General features: G+C 40.9%; 2 protein-coding genes across 8 annotated transcripts in view; one reads left to right on the top strand and one right to left on the bottom strand.

The window, feature by feature from the left end:
- grid2ipb (glutamate receptor, ionotropic, delta 2 (Grid2) interacting protein, b) overlaps positions 1-12,021 on the top strand; it is a 49,732-nt gene extending 37,711 nt beyond the window's left edge. For 2 of the 3 annotated variants that reach the window (XM_074663500.1, XM_074663502.1), the window contains 11 exons: positions 414-1,160; positions 2,287-2,439; positions 2,848-2,935; positions 3,452-3,541; positions 5,745-5,941; positions 6,018-6,173; positions 6,255-6,341; positions 6,426-6,555; positions 6,861-6,979; positions 8,267-8,431; positions 8,701-12,021. In XM_074663500.1, the coding sequence (XP_074519601.1) occupies positions 414-1,160; positions 2,287-2,439; positions 2,848-2,935; positions 3,452-3,541; positions 5,745-5,941; positions 6,018-6,173; positions 6,255-6,341; positions 6,426-6,555; positions 6,861-6,979; positions 8,267-8,431; positions 8,701-8,772 (2,004 nt within the window). In that variant the 3' untranslated portion in view covers positions 8,773-12,021. The remainder of the gene's footprint in view (positions 1-413; positions 1,161-2,286; positions 2,440-2,847; positions 2,936-3,451; positions 3,542-5,744; positions 5,942-6,017; positions 6,174-6,254; positions 6,342-6,425; positions 6,556-6,860; positions 6,980-8,266; positions 8,432-8,700) is intronic. The other variant, XM_074663499.1, reaches the window with a different exon arrangement.
- Positions 12,022-12,797: 776 nt separating this feature from the next.
- Positions 12,798-17,041, bottom strand: part of arhgap17a (Rho GTPase activating protein 17a) — a 35,661-nt gene continuing 31,417 nt past the window's right edge. For 4 of the 5 annotated variants that reach the window (XM_074662926.1, XM_074662927.1, XM_074662930.1 and 1 more), the window contains one exon: positions 12,798-15,440. In XM_074662926.1, the coding sequence (XP_074519027.1) occupies positions 15,277-15,440 (164 nt within the window). In that variant the 3' untranslated portion in view covers positions 12,798-15,276. The remainder of the gene's footprint in view (positions 15,441-17,041) is intronic. The other variant, XM_074662928.1, reaches the window with a different exon arrangement.

The following is a 17,041-nucleotide window of genomic DNA, read 5'->3' as shown; positions in this document are numbered from 1 at the left end:
TGATAGAGTCTATTTTTATCTGCTTATTTCTGAGTAGAAATCTAAGTTTGTTCTGGCTACTTCATCCAATCACAGCACTGTAATCACTGTTAGTCATTAGGCTAACAAAGATAAGCACATTCTGCATAATGAAGTGGGTTCACACACTTTCACAGTTATATTTTTAGAAATCTGTTACTGAATGGGGTTGGGGTATTCATGATTGCATGTGCACTTTTTTGTTGCTTTTTTGCACCATAAGTAGATTATAATTAACTTAAATGCTGCAGATTAATGAAAAATAGAGTTCAAGCTGTAAAAGCCACATTTAATTTTCTTTGTCCTTGTTTATAAAAACCTTTATGTCAGAGTCATCAGATGAAAAATGTCAGATTGCCTGCTCTGATCTGATCTTGTCCTTCTCACCCTTTCAGATGAGTTTCCAGGACGACCAGGACCTCAGCTTCATGCCCCGGCGGCTCAGCAGCGGCAGCAGCGAGGAGCACAGCAGCAGCGACGAAGCCACCTCCCCGACCTACTCCTCAGAATCTGAACCCATCCCTCCACCTCCCGCACAAAGCCCGCCTCCCCCGCCGCCGTTCCAGGCTCTGATCCCTCCTCCCGTTCAATTCACCGACCCTCTTCCGCCTGTTCGATTCTCCCCTGAACATGTCCCTCGCAGCCGGATGCCCTTCCACCCTCACCACCCCATCATCCCTCCTCCCCCGCCCCCTCCCAGGACCATCCTCACCAGCCGCTCCCCTCTGCACAAAGTCCTCCCCACCAGAGAGGAAGCAGAGAACCCTCACCAGCGCTTCCAAGCCACCTCGACACGCCACTCCACCGTCCACACCATCCTGGGTTCGTCCACTTTGCGCTCCTCACAGTCGTCCCGCACCAGCTACCTCCCCAGGCAGCTCAGCCAGCCCCAGCCACTCCTCCAGCCGTCGCCCGAGCTGTCCCCTCAGCCGCTGAGACCGAGTCAGCTCGTCCTGCAGAGGCACCACCAGCTCCACCACCAGCACAGCTACCAGGGCCCACTGCCTCCATCACTGCAGGACCACAGCCCGACGAAATGCCCCAGTAAATCCGCACTGCACTCCCAGACCCCAGCCTCCCGCTCCACACTTCCTGGTCACACGAAAACTTATGAAACCACACGACAGGACCAGTCACCACAGGTATCCTCTTCTTTTTCTTTTCCTTCTTCTTCTTCTTCTTCTTCTACTCCTACAGCTTCTCTTCCTCCCCCTCTTCCTCACCTCCTACTGCCTGCACATGCATGACAGGAGAGCAGACTTTGCACTCAGGTCCACTGCTGTGCTGAAATGTCCTTAACTGCCTTGTGGGGTTGCAGTCTGGATGGCAACACTGAAGCAATAACGGAAAGTTTGCAGATTGGGAAATCACAAATCAGCGGTAAATTTTATAACTGAGCAACCATAAAAAATGTAGCCTTCAAGGGAGTACAAACCAGAATCATCTAGATTTGATCGCTTACATACATACATCGCTTTATTTTTCTTAGAGCTTTAATCATACTGAAACCTGAAGATGTATTTTATTATAAGATTTATCAAAAACTTAGCCTAAAGAGCAACAATTGGTTTACTGTTGAACAGCTTGGCAGAATAAATACTAAGTTCATCTCCAATCTTTTTTTGTGAGAGTCCAATAGGAAAAGACTCCTGCTGAACCATTAAACAGTAAAAAAACGATCATAGCATTAGTGTTTCATTCTATGTTTGGCTTGTTTGTCTCCACAAATACTGAAAAATTTTGAAACAGCGTTATACAAAAAAAAGATACTTTGGGTGTTTTTCTCTTCATTTTGCCTCTTCAGTGAGAAATATCTAGTCTATCTTGGGCTCGAACAAGGGCATTGGAATGAGACTGAATTTCTGAGGTGGATATGCAAAGGACAGCTGAGAGGGACATCAGTGGAAGAGGATCTGTGTTTGGATTTGTTGAAATTCATCACTTGTCGCTGTTCACACACAAGACTCATGCGCTGGTGCAAGTGTGTCCATATGGAAATAATGCAAATTTTAGGCTTTTCAAACTAAAAGCAGCTGTTTTAAAATCCCTGGCTAAATGAACACCTGTTACCCACTCAGGAACCGTGCTTATGTGATAAATTTGGCCATTACAAACGCACAGCCTCAGCTTTTTGTAATTTTCTGGAGTACTACGGCTTCAGTCCGCTGCAAACCTGCATCAACAGAAACATCCTGGAAAGTACATCGAGTACAGCAAATTAATATGCGCTTGGCAACTCAAGTGTTTTTTTTCTCTCCTATCACCAAGGCACCACCGCCTCCGCCTCCACCCCTGCCCCCACCATGTGACCCACCTCCGCTCCCCAAGTCCGACCCGAACGCTTCAGACACCAACCACATGAGCGTGAAAAGGCTGCGCTGGGAGCAGGTGGAGAACTCCGAGGGGACCATATGGGGTCAGGTGAGCGCTAATCTGCGTTACATAATGTTCTGATAAAAAAAACAGCACGAAGCACGACTCAGTCTGAAAACTCCCAGACAGTAAATACAGTGAGGGATGACTTGTGAAATGTTTCACGCTTTGGCTGTGAATTTTCCCACTCCTCCTCCATCGCTGGTTCCGTATTTGGAAAGAGCGACTCACCGACTCTGTTGTGTCTCTGATGAGTCACGGCGGCGTCAAAGCTTAAGTCTTTGTAAACAGAATATGGTGGAGCTCATCTGTTCAAATACGCCAGAATGAGGACTCTGTGGTCCTGGTTGAACCTTATCAGACGTGTGTCTGCTGTGCATATAGGAGGAACTTTTCCACAGCTTCTTCTGGGTTATAAACCAGACTTTGCCTGTCTTTGTCTGTGTCCTTGTTTAGCTCGGGGAGGACTCAGAGTACGAAAAGCTCACTGACATGGTGAAGTTCCTGGACCTTGATTTGCACTTTGGGACACAACGCAGACCTAGTAAGTATCGACTTGTTACACACCTGCAACTACTTTCTATGTCGTACAGCACTGTATTGGAAACATTTTTAAATGTGATGACACTTTCCCACCAAGCTAACTCTCACAGTTTGCAATATAAATGTGTTTCTCTGCTCACATTTCCTGTTTTGTTTGTACTTTCACAGTTATGATGCTCTCCATAACCTGCTTTTGGAGCTGCTCACTTCACCTGTTCATCACTTCCATTCTCCATAAGGCACCAAACTACCCCTGATATCTCCTCTCATAACAGATCTCAGTAATAACACAGCTCTGCCAGAGGAAAAACACACCTCCCTGTTATTTATCTGAGATATCTCAGACCTTCTGGCCCTCAGAGGCTGAAATGACAGAGCTGTGTTATTAACCCAAACACCCGCCACCTGTTACCACAGTATGTGTGTGTCTGTGTTTGTTTGTGAGTAAATGTGTGTATGACTGTTGACCCCCTGGTGCCTGGAGAGCCCTTCCTTACATTGTTGTTGAAATTATCAGTGTCACCTCCAGAGCCAGCTTTCCTGCCAGACAACTTTAAAAAGAAAGATGTGATGGAGATTCTGTCGCACAAGAAAGCCTACAATGCCTGTGAGTATCACAAAGACCACGCAACATATCTCACACACACACACTCCTGAGATTTATGTGTGTTAAACCTCCAGAAAACACTTTTACCAGGTTCCTTTTTGTTTTTGCAAAATACCAAACCAAGTCTTAGAGTTTTTACATTTTGACATGGTTAGTTTAAAAAGGGGGTGATAGGTGTTCTAATATATTAAAGAGGGATATAAATTAACAATACTGGTTGTCTATACTGGATGTATGCAAATTTTCAAACTGCTGCATATTAAATGTTATTGATATCTGTGAATTGCTCAGAATGGTCTGCTCTGAAAAACATAGAGCAAGATATTAATGAGACTTGCTGAAATGATAATGTCATTGCATAAGGATCTGGTGTATGATGCATTATGGGGGCGGGCCTCAATCATGAAGGTCTGCCAATAGCTCCTCCCCAGATAGGCCTCCAGCGGGTTGGCCAATCAGAGTGAGGGGGGTTGTTTTTGAGCAAAGGGCCTTAAAGAGACACAAACTGAAATAATGGTTTAATAAAACACCAGTGTGAGACAATGAGGATTTTTTTTAGAGCTGTAAATTATATAAAGTTGCTAGGGGCAAAAAGCACAATACCCCTTCTTTAAGTTGAGTTTAAGGACTCTTGCACAGGTGTTGATGGATGTTAATGTCCTTTAACTGTCCTTGCCTGGAGGAGTAATTATAAGCTCTCTGAGAACAGAGCAATATTTGGGGAGAGACTAATATAATCCGCCTTTATACAAAAGTAGATATAAAATGTAGCAGTGACTCACACATAGATTAAACAGTGACAGTGGCAGGATGACTCATACGATCTGCTTCAGATCTCTTTGAGAAAATAACCCCTGCTGATGGTGCTGCCAGTGACAGTGATTCTGTTTTGTGAAAACCACTCGCTGTTTGGCAGCATTATATAATAACTGCTGCTGAATTTTAAATGCCACAAAGTTTGAAGGAAATGATGAGCCAACAATATAACGATGCTTTAATAAGAGAAGGTAGGATGCTGTAAGATGAAGCGCTCTCTTCACCTTTTTAATGAGAATGATTTAGGGCCTGTGTCCACTGACAGTATTTTATTAGCTTGTAGCACAGTGCAGCATCTTCAGAGCTCAGCATCACAAAACCACCTGTTGCAGCGGCTGTTTTGGGGTTTCACCTTCATCGGCACCTCTGCTCATCAGTGCCGCTTCATTCTTACCAACTAATCACATCCAAGAGGGGGAGGGACTTGTAATATCAGTTTTGTCAAAAATAAAAGCAAAAAACAATAAAGAAGAGAAACTAATCCCCCTGTTTTTCTGAGTTTCATATCTTTTCATCTGTTACTGCTAAAAATAATTTCTAAAAACTTTTTTTCCCTTTTTTAAAGTAAAACTTAAGAAAATTTAAGGAAGAAAAAAAGCACTGTGAGGCTAACATCACCATATAAAACACACTGCAAGGTCCCTGCTAAGAGAAGCAACAGTGTCATGATCAACTGCTGTGACCTAGCAACATGAACTGTCACTGAGAAGTTCTCTGACATTGAGGTTTTGGGAGCTATAAGAGCAGAAACTTTGTTTAAAAAAACGAAAAATAATAATAATAAGAAAAAACATTAAAAATGAAAAAAAAAACCTCTTTTGTTGTGATTTTTCTGATTTTCAGAATTTTCTTTTCTTCCAGCAGTGGTCAGACTTTTTGATGAAAATGTATAACTTCCTTCCTTAGTAGATTTTTTCAAAATGTCTTTGTTATGCTTGATGTGAATATTGTACTTTTTTCTAGATTACATGTACTATATTGTTCAATACTACTTATTTAATATATTGTTCTTCAAATGTTTTTCCACATCATACTTTTTTGTTTGCTACTGTGACTGTAAATTTCCTCATGGTAAGAGGAATAAAAATGATCTTTTCTTATGTTAAAATGCAGTCAGTGGACACAGGCCCTTATTCTAAGGAAATGTTAGATATCAGGAATATATTTGAGAAAACTTTGTACCTTTATAGCAACACTTTTTAGCAACACTAGGAAGAGGAGGAGGAGAAGTGGAAGAGGAAGTCCATTTGAAGTTGCAATTTTTGGCACATTTTGCATTAGTTTGCTTGATGTAGGCGTAGCATCAATACGTTGTGCCAATGAATGTAAATTGTAGAGGAAAGAAAATAATTCTCCAAATGTTCCTTGTTCATTTCCTCCTCTGCAGCCATCCTCATCGCCCACCTGAAGCTCTCTACCTCCGAGCTCCGTCAAATCTTGATGAACATGGCGACAGACAGGCTGGAGCCGGCTCACATCAAGCAGCTGCTGCTCTATGCTCCTGACGACGACGAGGTCAAACAGTATGAGCAGTTTGACGATGACCCAGCCAAACTGAGTGACCCCGACCAGTTCATTTTCCAGGTGGGACTTAGTTATTGCCTGGGCTAAAAAATCTGAATGGTATGACATGAATTGATGATGTTTTCATGTGCTTCAGATGCTGATGGTGCCTGAGTATAAAACCCGCCTGCGAAGCCTCCACTTTAAGGCCACGCTCCAGGAGAGGACAGAGGAGATGAAGGTTGCATTTGACTACATTTACAAAGCTTCTGTGGAGCTGAGGAGCAGCAAGAAACTGGCCAAAATCCTGGAGGTAACATTCACAGCAGAGAAACCACGAGAAGTATAAAGCCTGTATGGAAAAAGTGCCAAATAACAGCTTTCTTTGCCACAGTTTGTTCTAGCCATGGGGAATTACCTGAACAATGGGCAGCCAAAGAGCAACAGAACAACCAGCTTTAAGATCAACTTCCTGACAGAGGTACGGCCTTGACATATTTAATCCCTCTTCTTTTCATCTGTCATCTGGTTTTAAGTCATCCTTTTTTCCCTGTGTACTTTGCAGCTAAGCACGACCAAAACAGTGGACGGGAAATCCACCTTCCTCCACATTCTGGCCAAGTCCCTGTGCCAACACTTCCCTGAGCTGCTCAACTTTTCCAGAGACCTGACAACAGTGCCGCTGGCTGCCAAGGGTACGGTGATGCTGCTGAAAAATCATTCTTCCACAGAGTGTTGTTCTCTGCCTTTACAGTACACAGGCCTTGGTTCAGCCATTTAATGTAATTTTATGCTGTGTGTATTTAAATAACCCTTATATAACCATGTGTCACTGTAACAACCACAGAGTAATGACTGCAGTTCATCTCCACAGTGTAAAACATCACTTAGACCCAGACAGGCCGGATCTGTTTTACATTTTATACCATATAGACCTGTTAGGTAACAGCTGCATTATTTTGGTGACTCATCCTTTAATACCTCCGTGTCACTCGTACAGTGAACCAGAAGGCGATCACAGCAGAGTTGAGTGATCTTCATTCCACCATCCAGGACATCAGGACGGCCTGTCTGAAGATCCCGCCAACCTCTGAGGACCACTTTGCCTCTGTCATGAGCGTATGTAGACGGTTTTCTTTCTATAAATACTAAATGTGAAACGCTCAGACATATGTGCTTTTTTTAATAGCATTAAAGCTACAGGAAGAATTAAGTAATTTTTATATGGTTATCAAACAGGCTGAATTTAATAGAGAGCCTTTTTTGATGGAAATCCACTTTGCCCATGTGGCTATGTAGATATATTTAATACTGCTGCAGGGTACGTAATATAAAGCAGTTAACAACGCTGTGCCAAAACTGCCATTTTTTCCAAAATAGAATAGAATAGAATAGAATATTTTTGGATTTTTTTTTTTGCCACAGCAGCTCACAGAAAAAGTTAAATAAATGCAATAACAATGAAAATAATGTGAAATTAGAAATTTGAAGAAGTAAAGAAAAGTAGAAAAACATTACGATTTACTAATACTTACAGTGGTTAAATTCAAGATGTGATCTCTAAAAAGCTTACACTTACCAGTAAAAAAAAAGGAATCAAAAAAAAAAAAAAGCAATGAGATAAGAAGTACCACTTTGTACCACATGGGGGCACCAAAAACAACATATACCTTAAGTTCCTTCAGAGGAGCTTTAAGTGTACATTATGAATTTTTGCATCTGAGTTTTAATTGATCTCATATCTTTGCTGTCACAGAAATATGGGCGACATGTTGGCTTAGCCGTTTGATTGTAAGGCTATTTGGAAATTAAAGCCACCTCTAAGCTACTATGGAGTGAACATTTTTTGCTTTTGCCACATAAATGAAAAATGAATTATTGATTTGACATATCGGTTTTTGACCTGAAGGAAGAAGAAGCAGCTGTAAAAAAACACGTTTATTTATTATTTTTATTAAGCTAATTTTTCCTAGCTGCAGTTTGTTATTAAACTAATAGACACTGGAGTGATCAGTTAACACTTTTCTAATATCTTCATTTCTTTCTCTTTGTTTATTAAAAACAGACTGAGACACTTAAACTTGGCATACTAAAAAAAAGAAAGCTCTGATACATCACAGGACAAACAAAGTAAATTGTATAGAAGTAGGAACCAGCCCTGGGAAAGCAACAGAGGAATGTATCTGGTCCATGTTCTGCTTGTTCAGTGAGTGTGGCTCCACCTTCTTTAGTTACTCTCAGAGGTGGTGTGTGTTTCTTTAAGAGGAAGCCCAGAAAATCAAACATGTACTAAAACCACAGGAGGCTCCAAGCATCTCTCATTACAGGCTGCTTAGTCCTACATATGGTAAGTGAACTGATTTCAACACGCAAATAAATATTTCCTGTGACTCTTTGCACCCACAGAGCTTCTTGGAGAACAGCCACCCTTCAATCCAGTCCCTGGAGTCCCTGCAGACCAGAACCATGGAGGAGTTCTCCAAGGTGGTGTCCTACTTTGGAGAGGACAGCAAGTCCACCAAAACAGAGGCCTTCTTCGGCATCTTTGCAGACTTTGTGTCCAAGTTTGAGGTGAGTGAGTGAGCACGGCATGAGTCTCTGGACCAGCTGGGATGGATTTGTCTTGTTCTTGGCTTTTTTGTTTTTCTCATATTCAGCAGGTGTTTGACTGATTCACACCTCCTAAACAATTAGGTGTTCTGCTGACAGCAGCCTGCAGCAAGGAAGTGATTAAGCTGAGAGCGCTGCTGTCCTCGGATCACCAGATGTGCTGTTCACATGAAAAATGAGAATGTAAAAATGAGCTCCAGTGAGATGAGATGATTGCTTTTGTCTTGCAGAGAGCTCTCAGTGAGACCCAGACTCAAGAAAACCCCAGAAGCCCTCGACTGTCTTCTCCTTTGGCGTGGTAGAAGACGGACATGTGGTGTGGTGCACGTGAGGCCAAAGCGACAGGCCGGTCAGCTCCATTTACACTCTGCTCTCCACAACCAAAGTGCCAAGATCACACACAGTGACACTCACACCAACGGGAACAGAGAGCACGTCACTCTAACACAGAGGAAGGAATCACTCTGCAGAGGAGCACTGAGTGTCCTGTGTGCAGCATCGCTCTTATTAACGGTGCTGGAGGAGCAGAAACATTCAGGTGTCCAACAGTCTACAGGATCTCACCGCACACTGACTTCTCACACCAGTCTTTACATTTCTTACATCTCGTTTTAACTCATTATTTCCTCCCTAGTAAAAGAAACATGAATGAAACCACCGATATTTATTCCACTAAAATGAGATGTAAGTATTTAAACCACTGGTCTGAATATCTACTGATTATCTGCTATGTTTAATAAATGATGATGTATAGATTATATTTTCTATCAGATCATATTTAAAAAACTGTAAAGCATAAAGCATAGATGTAGACTGATGACAGAAAGCACAAGTGTAGTTTAAAGTGTAGTTTAGAGACAGGCCGGAGACAGCACTCAGAGCGTTTGATGGCGCTGTTCCAACAGAATAATCTCACTGCCTCCCATACAGCAGGGGCTGATAATGTATAGTGAGGGTGGCTGAATTAGAGTCATGACAGGGAGAGCAAGATCCTAAAGCAAAGCTACTAGTATTGCTTTCTGACTCTTAAGACCAAGGTGACAAGGTGAAATGTGCTGGCCCTACTTCCCGTGGATTGATTTGACATGACGTGTGTGATCAGGTTGATCCTGTTGTGAAAGGATTTTGACCAATCAGAATCAAGTATTTAACACCGCCTCACACAAAGGGAGTCACAGTGAGTCAAAGTCACTCAAACCAACCTCTTTATCAGACACACGTCCCATCTGTGGTCACTGATAAGGACTGCTCAGTCATGCTACGGAGGCCAAATAAGGCCAACTGGTGATTGATTTCATATACATGTAAATCTTTATTTATGTAGAAATTTGGGCTTTTATTATTTTATTTAGAGAGGATCAGTCAGAGGGAGAGACATGAAGAAAAGGGCCTCAGGTTGGACTCAAACCTTGAAGATGATAACCTCTTCACATGGGGCCAAGTGACTTTAACCACTAGGTCAAACTGCCACCCCTCCAATGGGAGGATATAAGAACAGCTAAAGTCTCAACTTATAACAAAAAGCTGACTATAAAAGTTTTCATTCAAAATTCAGCCATTAATTGGATTTTTTTTTAATTGACTTTGTAAAAAGTTTTGTCAGATTTTTATTGCTCCCTTTCAGAATTTTTTTTTTTTCCATGCGTCAAGTTAATTTTTTTCCTTTATATTTTTGTATTTTTTAAATTATTATTTTCATGTAATCTCATGTATTTATTTATAAGTTATTCAGTTATTCATTTCATTTAAAGAGGTTTCAATGCATTAACATTTCTGTTTATATGCCAGAGTTAGCTGAAAGGCTAGTTTCCGTCAGTTGTCCCTTGCTCTACGTTAAAAAAGGCTGCCCTTAAAAAAAAAAAAAATGGACTTAGTGTAAAAAAACAATTCAAATACATATAACTTAGAATTAAACATTATTATAAACTACAGGAAGTAGTAGCATGACAGTTTTATGGCCAGTTTTTTACGTTTCACCTATTCGGTCTTCTAATTAACCTTAAATCACTTTATTTGATTTCATTTCATGCTAGCAAATTTAAGCAACTTGAATTTTTGGTTAATTTATTGGGTATCAAAAGTTTTAAAGGGCACCCCATGTACAGAGGTTATTGTCCTTGTTGCAGTTAGTTCAACTCACAGCTTCAATTATTTGCAAAATGTTTTTCCCCTGAATTTCTACTCCCCACATATGTTGAATTCTTTTAGCTTTCTTATCCAGTGAAGGCAAACATACTTCAGAATAAAATGAAAAATGAAAAAGAAAACATGAAAAGAAAAAGGTCATTAAATGAAAAAAATCCATAGTTGCTGGTGATTTTTTTCCTTTTTTTTTTTCCTTTCTTGGCCTCCGTACATTTCAGCATAACCTGCAGTTGGAAGATGAAAATGAGACCTTCCCTTAAAGAATAATAAATTCATCCTTCTGCTCGTAAACCAGTGGCAGTTCATGGATGATTTGGCTTCATCTAACTGTCAACATGTTTGGCGGACACAGTTTGAAACTCAAACCATCACCTGATCACGTAACAGTCACGGAAATCTTTCCCATCAGGCCGCTGTGCTGCACATTCACTGAGATGCTTATGCAACAGACTCGAGGTTTTTTTTTTTTCCCTCTCAGCCATTCAGCACGATTCTCCTGCCATTCGCCTGTCATGGCTCCACAAAGACAACGACACTCATTTATTTACAAAACAACCTTCTGAAAACAATATTGCACCTTTTTACAGTGAGGTAACGCTGACTGCATCAGCTCACGCAGAGATTTGGCTCTAAAATCATCTGTTTTCGAGGCCCATGTGGGTGGACTTGCAAATCTTCATTATTGGCGTCTTCTTGTCAGCGCGGGGAGATAAAAGGCAGCTGAGAGTGATGAGAGGCAGAGCTGGTTCTGGCAAAGGAGACAACCAATAGTCCTGCACTTTGTCGAGTATTTCTTGAGTGTTGTGAACGCTGCTTTGTACAAACACGTGGGTGGCTGCAGAATGAATGAACCTCAAGTGCATGTAGAAAAACAACATCCTACTGTATATGGTCATTTCCTGCTTCTCCGGTGGTCATGGTGATCTGATGACTCACCGACAGTACAGTGTATCTGTAGCTGTGTTGTATTTATGTTGATGGACTATTGTTGATATTGTAAATTGACTGTTTTTGCTATGCACGTGCTGTATGCTCGTCCATCCTCCAGGTCTGGGTTTTTTTCCGTATCACAGGGTATCATCAGGATTTATTTATTATTTCACCGCAGCTTCCAGCCGACTATGATCCTGTATAAACGCAACCTAAGCTGCTACAAGTGCAGTAACAGTGTTTCTCGTCTCAATCAGTTGCATGTTGGTGCAGTAAATGTATTAAAATGTGCAGCTGGTAGCATCTCCTCTCCCTGGATATTTAAGTTAAAGAAATGCATCTCTGTTAGTCTGGTTAGGTTTATTTATTGGTTGCTTAAAGGTTCCCTTTTAAAACTGTTTTATATGTTTGTTTCTGGGAACTCGCTCATGTTTTTGTGGTTGACTTTTTTCTGTTTTGTTCAGTTCTTTCAAATGGAGGATTTGTTTTTCATCTATAAAAATATAATGCTTGAAAGTAAAATCTTGGGACTTATCTCTGCTTCTTTGAGAGTGATATCAAACGTTCATACAAAGATGTCTCCAACATTAATCCACAGAGCCCAGCAAATGCTAAACCTGATGCCACAATCAGCTCAAAACACTGATTTATCTTTGTTTTTGTGTTAAGACACTTAACTTAAAGCGGGGGTATGTTGCTTTTTTGGACTTTATACTATCCCTCTGGTACCAATGAAGCAACTTTACTACTAAAAAAATCTCCTTCTTCCCCCTTAATCTGGCTCTCTTACTTTAAAAAAATATATAATTTCAGCCTTAGTTTTAGCTGCTGTCTCTTTAAGGCTCCTCGTTTCATGAACCCACTTCCCTCTGATTGGCCAGCCCTCTGGAGGCCTATCAGTTGATGACCTTTGAGCAGACCTTGGTGTTTGAGGCCCACTCCTCCAACATGTCATATACCAGTTAGTAGATTGTCATGCGATGACCTCAGCAAGTCTCTTGGAGATCAATGAATTTCGTTTTTTTTTCTTTTATTCTGAAATCAATTTAAATTATTAGTGGTCTTACAGAGGATACTATTGAGTGTCCTTAAGGGAATATATATATATATATATATATATATATATATATATATATATATATATATATATATATATATATATATATATATATATATATATATATATATATATATATATATACACATTTATATATCTCAAAAGCATGAGACCATGTCAATAGTTCTTCATATACTTTATTTTCTTTGGAAAGGGGATATAACCAAGCATTCATATATCATATCTTCAGCTCACCAGACAGCATACATACAAAACTACGGAGCATAAAAATGCAGCATTATCACTTCTAGTTTAATGGCATTTGTTCGTCTTAAAGAGTCCTGAAACATCAAGCTCTCTTCATACACGGGGATAAGGCAGCAAGGTTCAGGAGCGAAAGAGAGAAAGGAGGGGATTATAAATGCTGGATTGTCTCTGAAAAACAAAACATATCTCTTTTTCAGGGCAACAGCAGCATCCAAGACTTTCTCCATTGGTACCATGTTGGGTCAGTTCTCTGGGAACCAAACTGCATCATAACAGAGGCAAAAAAAAAAAGCAAAAGCTTACACAGGAAAATCTTTTCCACCTGGCCAAAGTCTAACACCACGTCACCACCGAGGCGTCACAACGCTGTGTCATCTCAGCTCAGAGGGCAAGACTAAAAATCCTTGAAAAACAGTTCAATGAGGAGCCACTCATGGCCTGCGCTCAAGTGCAACATCAGCTGTTTTTGTGTCTTTGATAAGAATTGTCCTTTCACTACATTCACTCAAACACAGCCTTTTTTTGCATTGAATCCCCTGGAAATGACAGGGGAATTATAACATTGATGGAAATAAAGAACAGGAAAGGCAACAATACTGACTGACCAGGATGAGAAGGCGGCTAACGGTGCTACGTCTGCTCAAAAACCCCAAAGAAAGCAACCAAAACACATTTAAATACACAACCTCTGAACCATACAAGTACACAACACTCCTTCTGTTGCCCTGATACACACGTGTTGCCAAGACAGCTTCTTGGAAATACTGTAATACAAGGAAGGAGTCGAGTATATCCTCCGTACAGTAAGTATATAATGCTCATTAGGTGGTTCTGGCAGGAACCGATAAGGCATGATTTACATTTAAAGACTGCAGTTATTCTGTCAAGCCACAGGGAATGTGTGTGTTTGAAATCGGTAAATAAATACAGGAGTGAGGGGAGGTAAAGAAGGAGGCTGGGGTTGCTACAGGAGGAAAAAAAACAGAAGTGTACGATAACTGGAAACCTGCAGTCACCGGCTACACTTTAAGCAACAGTTTTGGTTTCTTTTTCCACCTTTGACCCTCCAATATGTGAAGTAAAAACACCTCTCACTTGAATGCTCGTCAGAGATTGTTTTTGCTCATACAACCCCCTGCATCAAGCCTCTTATATTGCTTTGCACCATCTCTCTCTGATCAGCTGACTCCTGCCTGCGTGGCTCTCTGCTGATTGTCTGGAGCTTTGTTTCAAAGGGAGCACAGTGTAAATAAAGATGGAGGTGGCAGATGGTGCATGTTGCAGGGTGGCAGCTTTTTTGTCACACCTGGAAACATCAAGGAGCTGGCACAGGGTCCAAAAACTGGACAGGAAAAAATATCTGGAGAAGATTGTGAGAGAGTGGCTGTGTTAAAACAGTACATTGAGTTGATTTGCTTCACGGTCAGGTCTGTTTTTCTGAATAACAGTCCCTCATCGACAATGAATTTAGATTAATGCTCGATATTGTTCCTAAACAAGTACCTATCATCAAATGTGATCTGTTTTGACTTTGAATGAACCAAATTAAGTGTTATTTATTGCTGCGTAGCGGCTGTTACTGCAGCAGGCTAACGAAACATGCTTTAGCTAGAATCAAAATACGGTAGTTTTGTGACTAACGTGACAGTTCATGTTGTTTGAAGTGGGATTAAATGAGTTTCTTGCCAACAGCAAGCGCACGGCATACAGTAGCTAACAGTTAGCATTAGTTTTTCACACGCAAGCTATGCTAACTGGCGCTCGCGCAAAGTGTCGTGAGAAAACACCAACTTTAATCATCAAAAAGTCGTAAATGTAACAAATTATTTTTAGTATTTACGCTGCACATAGCAATGTTTTAGGGCTTCCTTTTTCCATGTATGACAATTTAAATGTCCACAAACGCTACTAACACGCAAACAAAAATACCGTTTACAAGTCAGACTTTAGAACAGTATACACTGCTCATGAACCGCTGTGTAGCGCTAGTTAGCCCAACGTCCGTGCAGAAAGCTCAACCAGCGTTTTCATACTTAGGAGACACTGGCTGTCAACACATGTAGTACGCTCACATTACCAGGGGTTCATAAAATTCAACCCAACTGTTTCTGTTCAAACAGAAGGTTAAACACGTTAACTGACTGATGTGTAACAGCTTTTCATCAAAGCATCAACCTGTTAGCACTGTTTCTGCCCAGCAGTCCCACAATCTTCTCACAGTGTTGATAAGTCCTGCAGACCAACATCACTGCAGCCAGGGGACTCCTGATTTCACAATAAAAGCCCTTCAGGCTGCCTGGCCTCATCTGAATAATGTTCAGCTGAAACAGAAAGGGTCTACATGAGCTGTGTATGCAATCAGAGGAGGTGGTTTGGGCCAGAGCGTGATTGTGATGGTGTTTTCTCCTTATAGGACGGTGCTCTCAGAGTCCAGGTCTAAGTCTTTGTGAGGAGGCAGAGAGGAAGAAGAGGAGGAGGATGATGAGGAGGATGGGGCTGTCACTGGCTGCTGCTCTACAGCGAGCTCAGGGACGAAAGCTCGACTCAGGCCTTTGAAGGACATCGCTGGGTCTGCAGATAAAAACCAGACATGAGGAAGAATGAGAACAACGTGAACAGATAACCCTTCAAAATAAGATCCATTAAATCAGGACCTTATGTAAAAGGGATCACTTAAAATAAAAATAATCTGATGCAAACTATGCCTCCAGTTGTGTCAGTAAAACTGTGATGCGTGCAGAACACAACTTAAATACCCCACAGAGACATAAAACCATTAAAGCCATGATTTTACAAACATCCATAAACACAAACATGTGCAGCTTCATCCTAGAGTCAGTAAACATTTAAAGCTGCTCCAAACATGCAGTTTAATGCCGCTCTGTCATATTTTCCATGAGTGTAAAGAGCAGCACGAGCTCAGCAGTGAGACTGCAGCTCTGTGAGTGAGTGTGTGAACAGCAGGGGGCAGTGTTCACCCAGAGACTGTGAGCAGCAGGCAGGGGAAAGCAGAATGGAAACCGTGAAGAGTGGTAAAAGTTTAAGAACTTATTGTCTGCATTTGTTTATATTTTGATGCTTTGATGGAAAAAATGTTAAAAATCTTAAAGATTATGCCATATTGGAGCAGATTAGGTGATGAGAATGGCAGTAACCAAACACAAAACATGCAGGTTTAATGCACAGAGGCAAAGTTCTTGATATAAGAAATCAAGTACAAAAACCATTAAGAGTTACAGAAGCTTAAAAAATGTAACAGATTTAAAAACAAAAATACAGTATCATAAAAAGAACAGTCTGTGTATTCAGATCTCTATGTTAAAGATAGTGTGACTCATGATATGAAATCTCAGTGAGGGTGGATGATAACGTGAAAAAAACACGTCGCCCTGACGGATGGCATGTCACTGTGGTCTTGTCCCTTGCAGCTCTTCTTCAAACTGCATCTCTACATGCATGGGTTTGATTCTATTTCACTGTCTTCTGGATTTAAAGTGGTACAGTTTTGGTGATCACTCAGACAAAGCTGTTTGACTTTTTGCATAAAGACTGGCAAAACTGGGGCCCCATAGGCCTAGTAGTCCAAATACATGCCCCATATAGAGCCAAACAAATTCACATTTTTTTTAATCAGTGGTGTTTTAAAAACCTGTGGCCAGTAGGTGTCAGACAATTTGCAAGATAAAAGAAGTCAGTTATCCCAATGGACACAGAATAGTACTTAAAGAATGCAAGTAAAACATTGTTTTCTTTTTAAACTTCAGCTATCATAGATATAGCTTTAATGCTAATGTTATGGCATGACTTATTCCGGAAGCTTAATATAAGATGAGACATTACCAGTAAATATAATAGGAATATATGTATTACAAAGAATATCACAAGGTGAAACCCCATAAAGCTATTTCCATCTTAGCTCAACTTAAAAAAGAAAACAATGTTTTACTTCCTTGCACAACTTTTCTGTGTTTGTTGGTACAACTGAACTATTTTAACTGTGTTGTGGCTTTTGCAAACCGTCTGACACCTACTGGCCACCATACATACTGCAGCCTCTCTAACATTTTATTTGGTTGTTGTCTCTTTAAGGCTCCCTGCACCGCAAAACCCCGTCCCTCTAATTGGCTAGCCTTCTGGAGGCCTGTCAGGAGGCAGAGGTTTTGGGCAGACCT

The sequence above is a fragment of the Halichoeres trimaculatus genome, unplaced genomic scaffold (genome assembly GCF_033239565.1).
Source record: "Halichoeres trimaculatus isolate MK-OKI-2021-1 unplaced genomic scaffold, fHalTri1.1 fHalTri1_scaffold_23, whole genome shotgun sequence".
NCBI lineage: Eukaryota > Metazoa > Chordata > Actinopteri > Labriformes > Labridae > Halichoeres > Halichoeres trimaculatus.
Note: the sequence above shows the minus strand (reverse complement) of the source record. Positions and strands in the feature narration are given on the sequence as shown.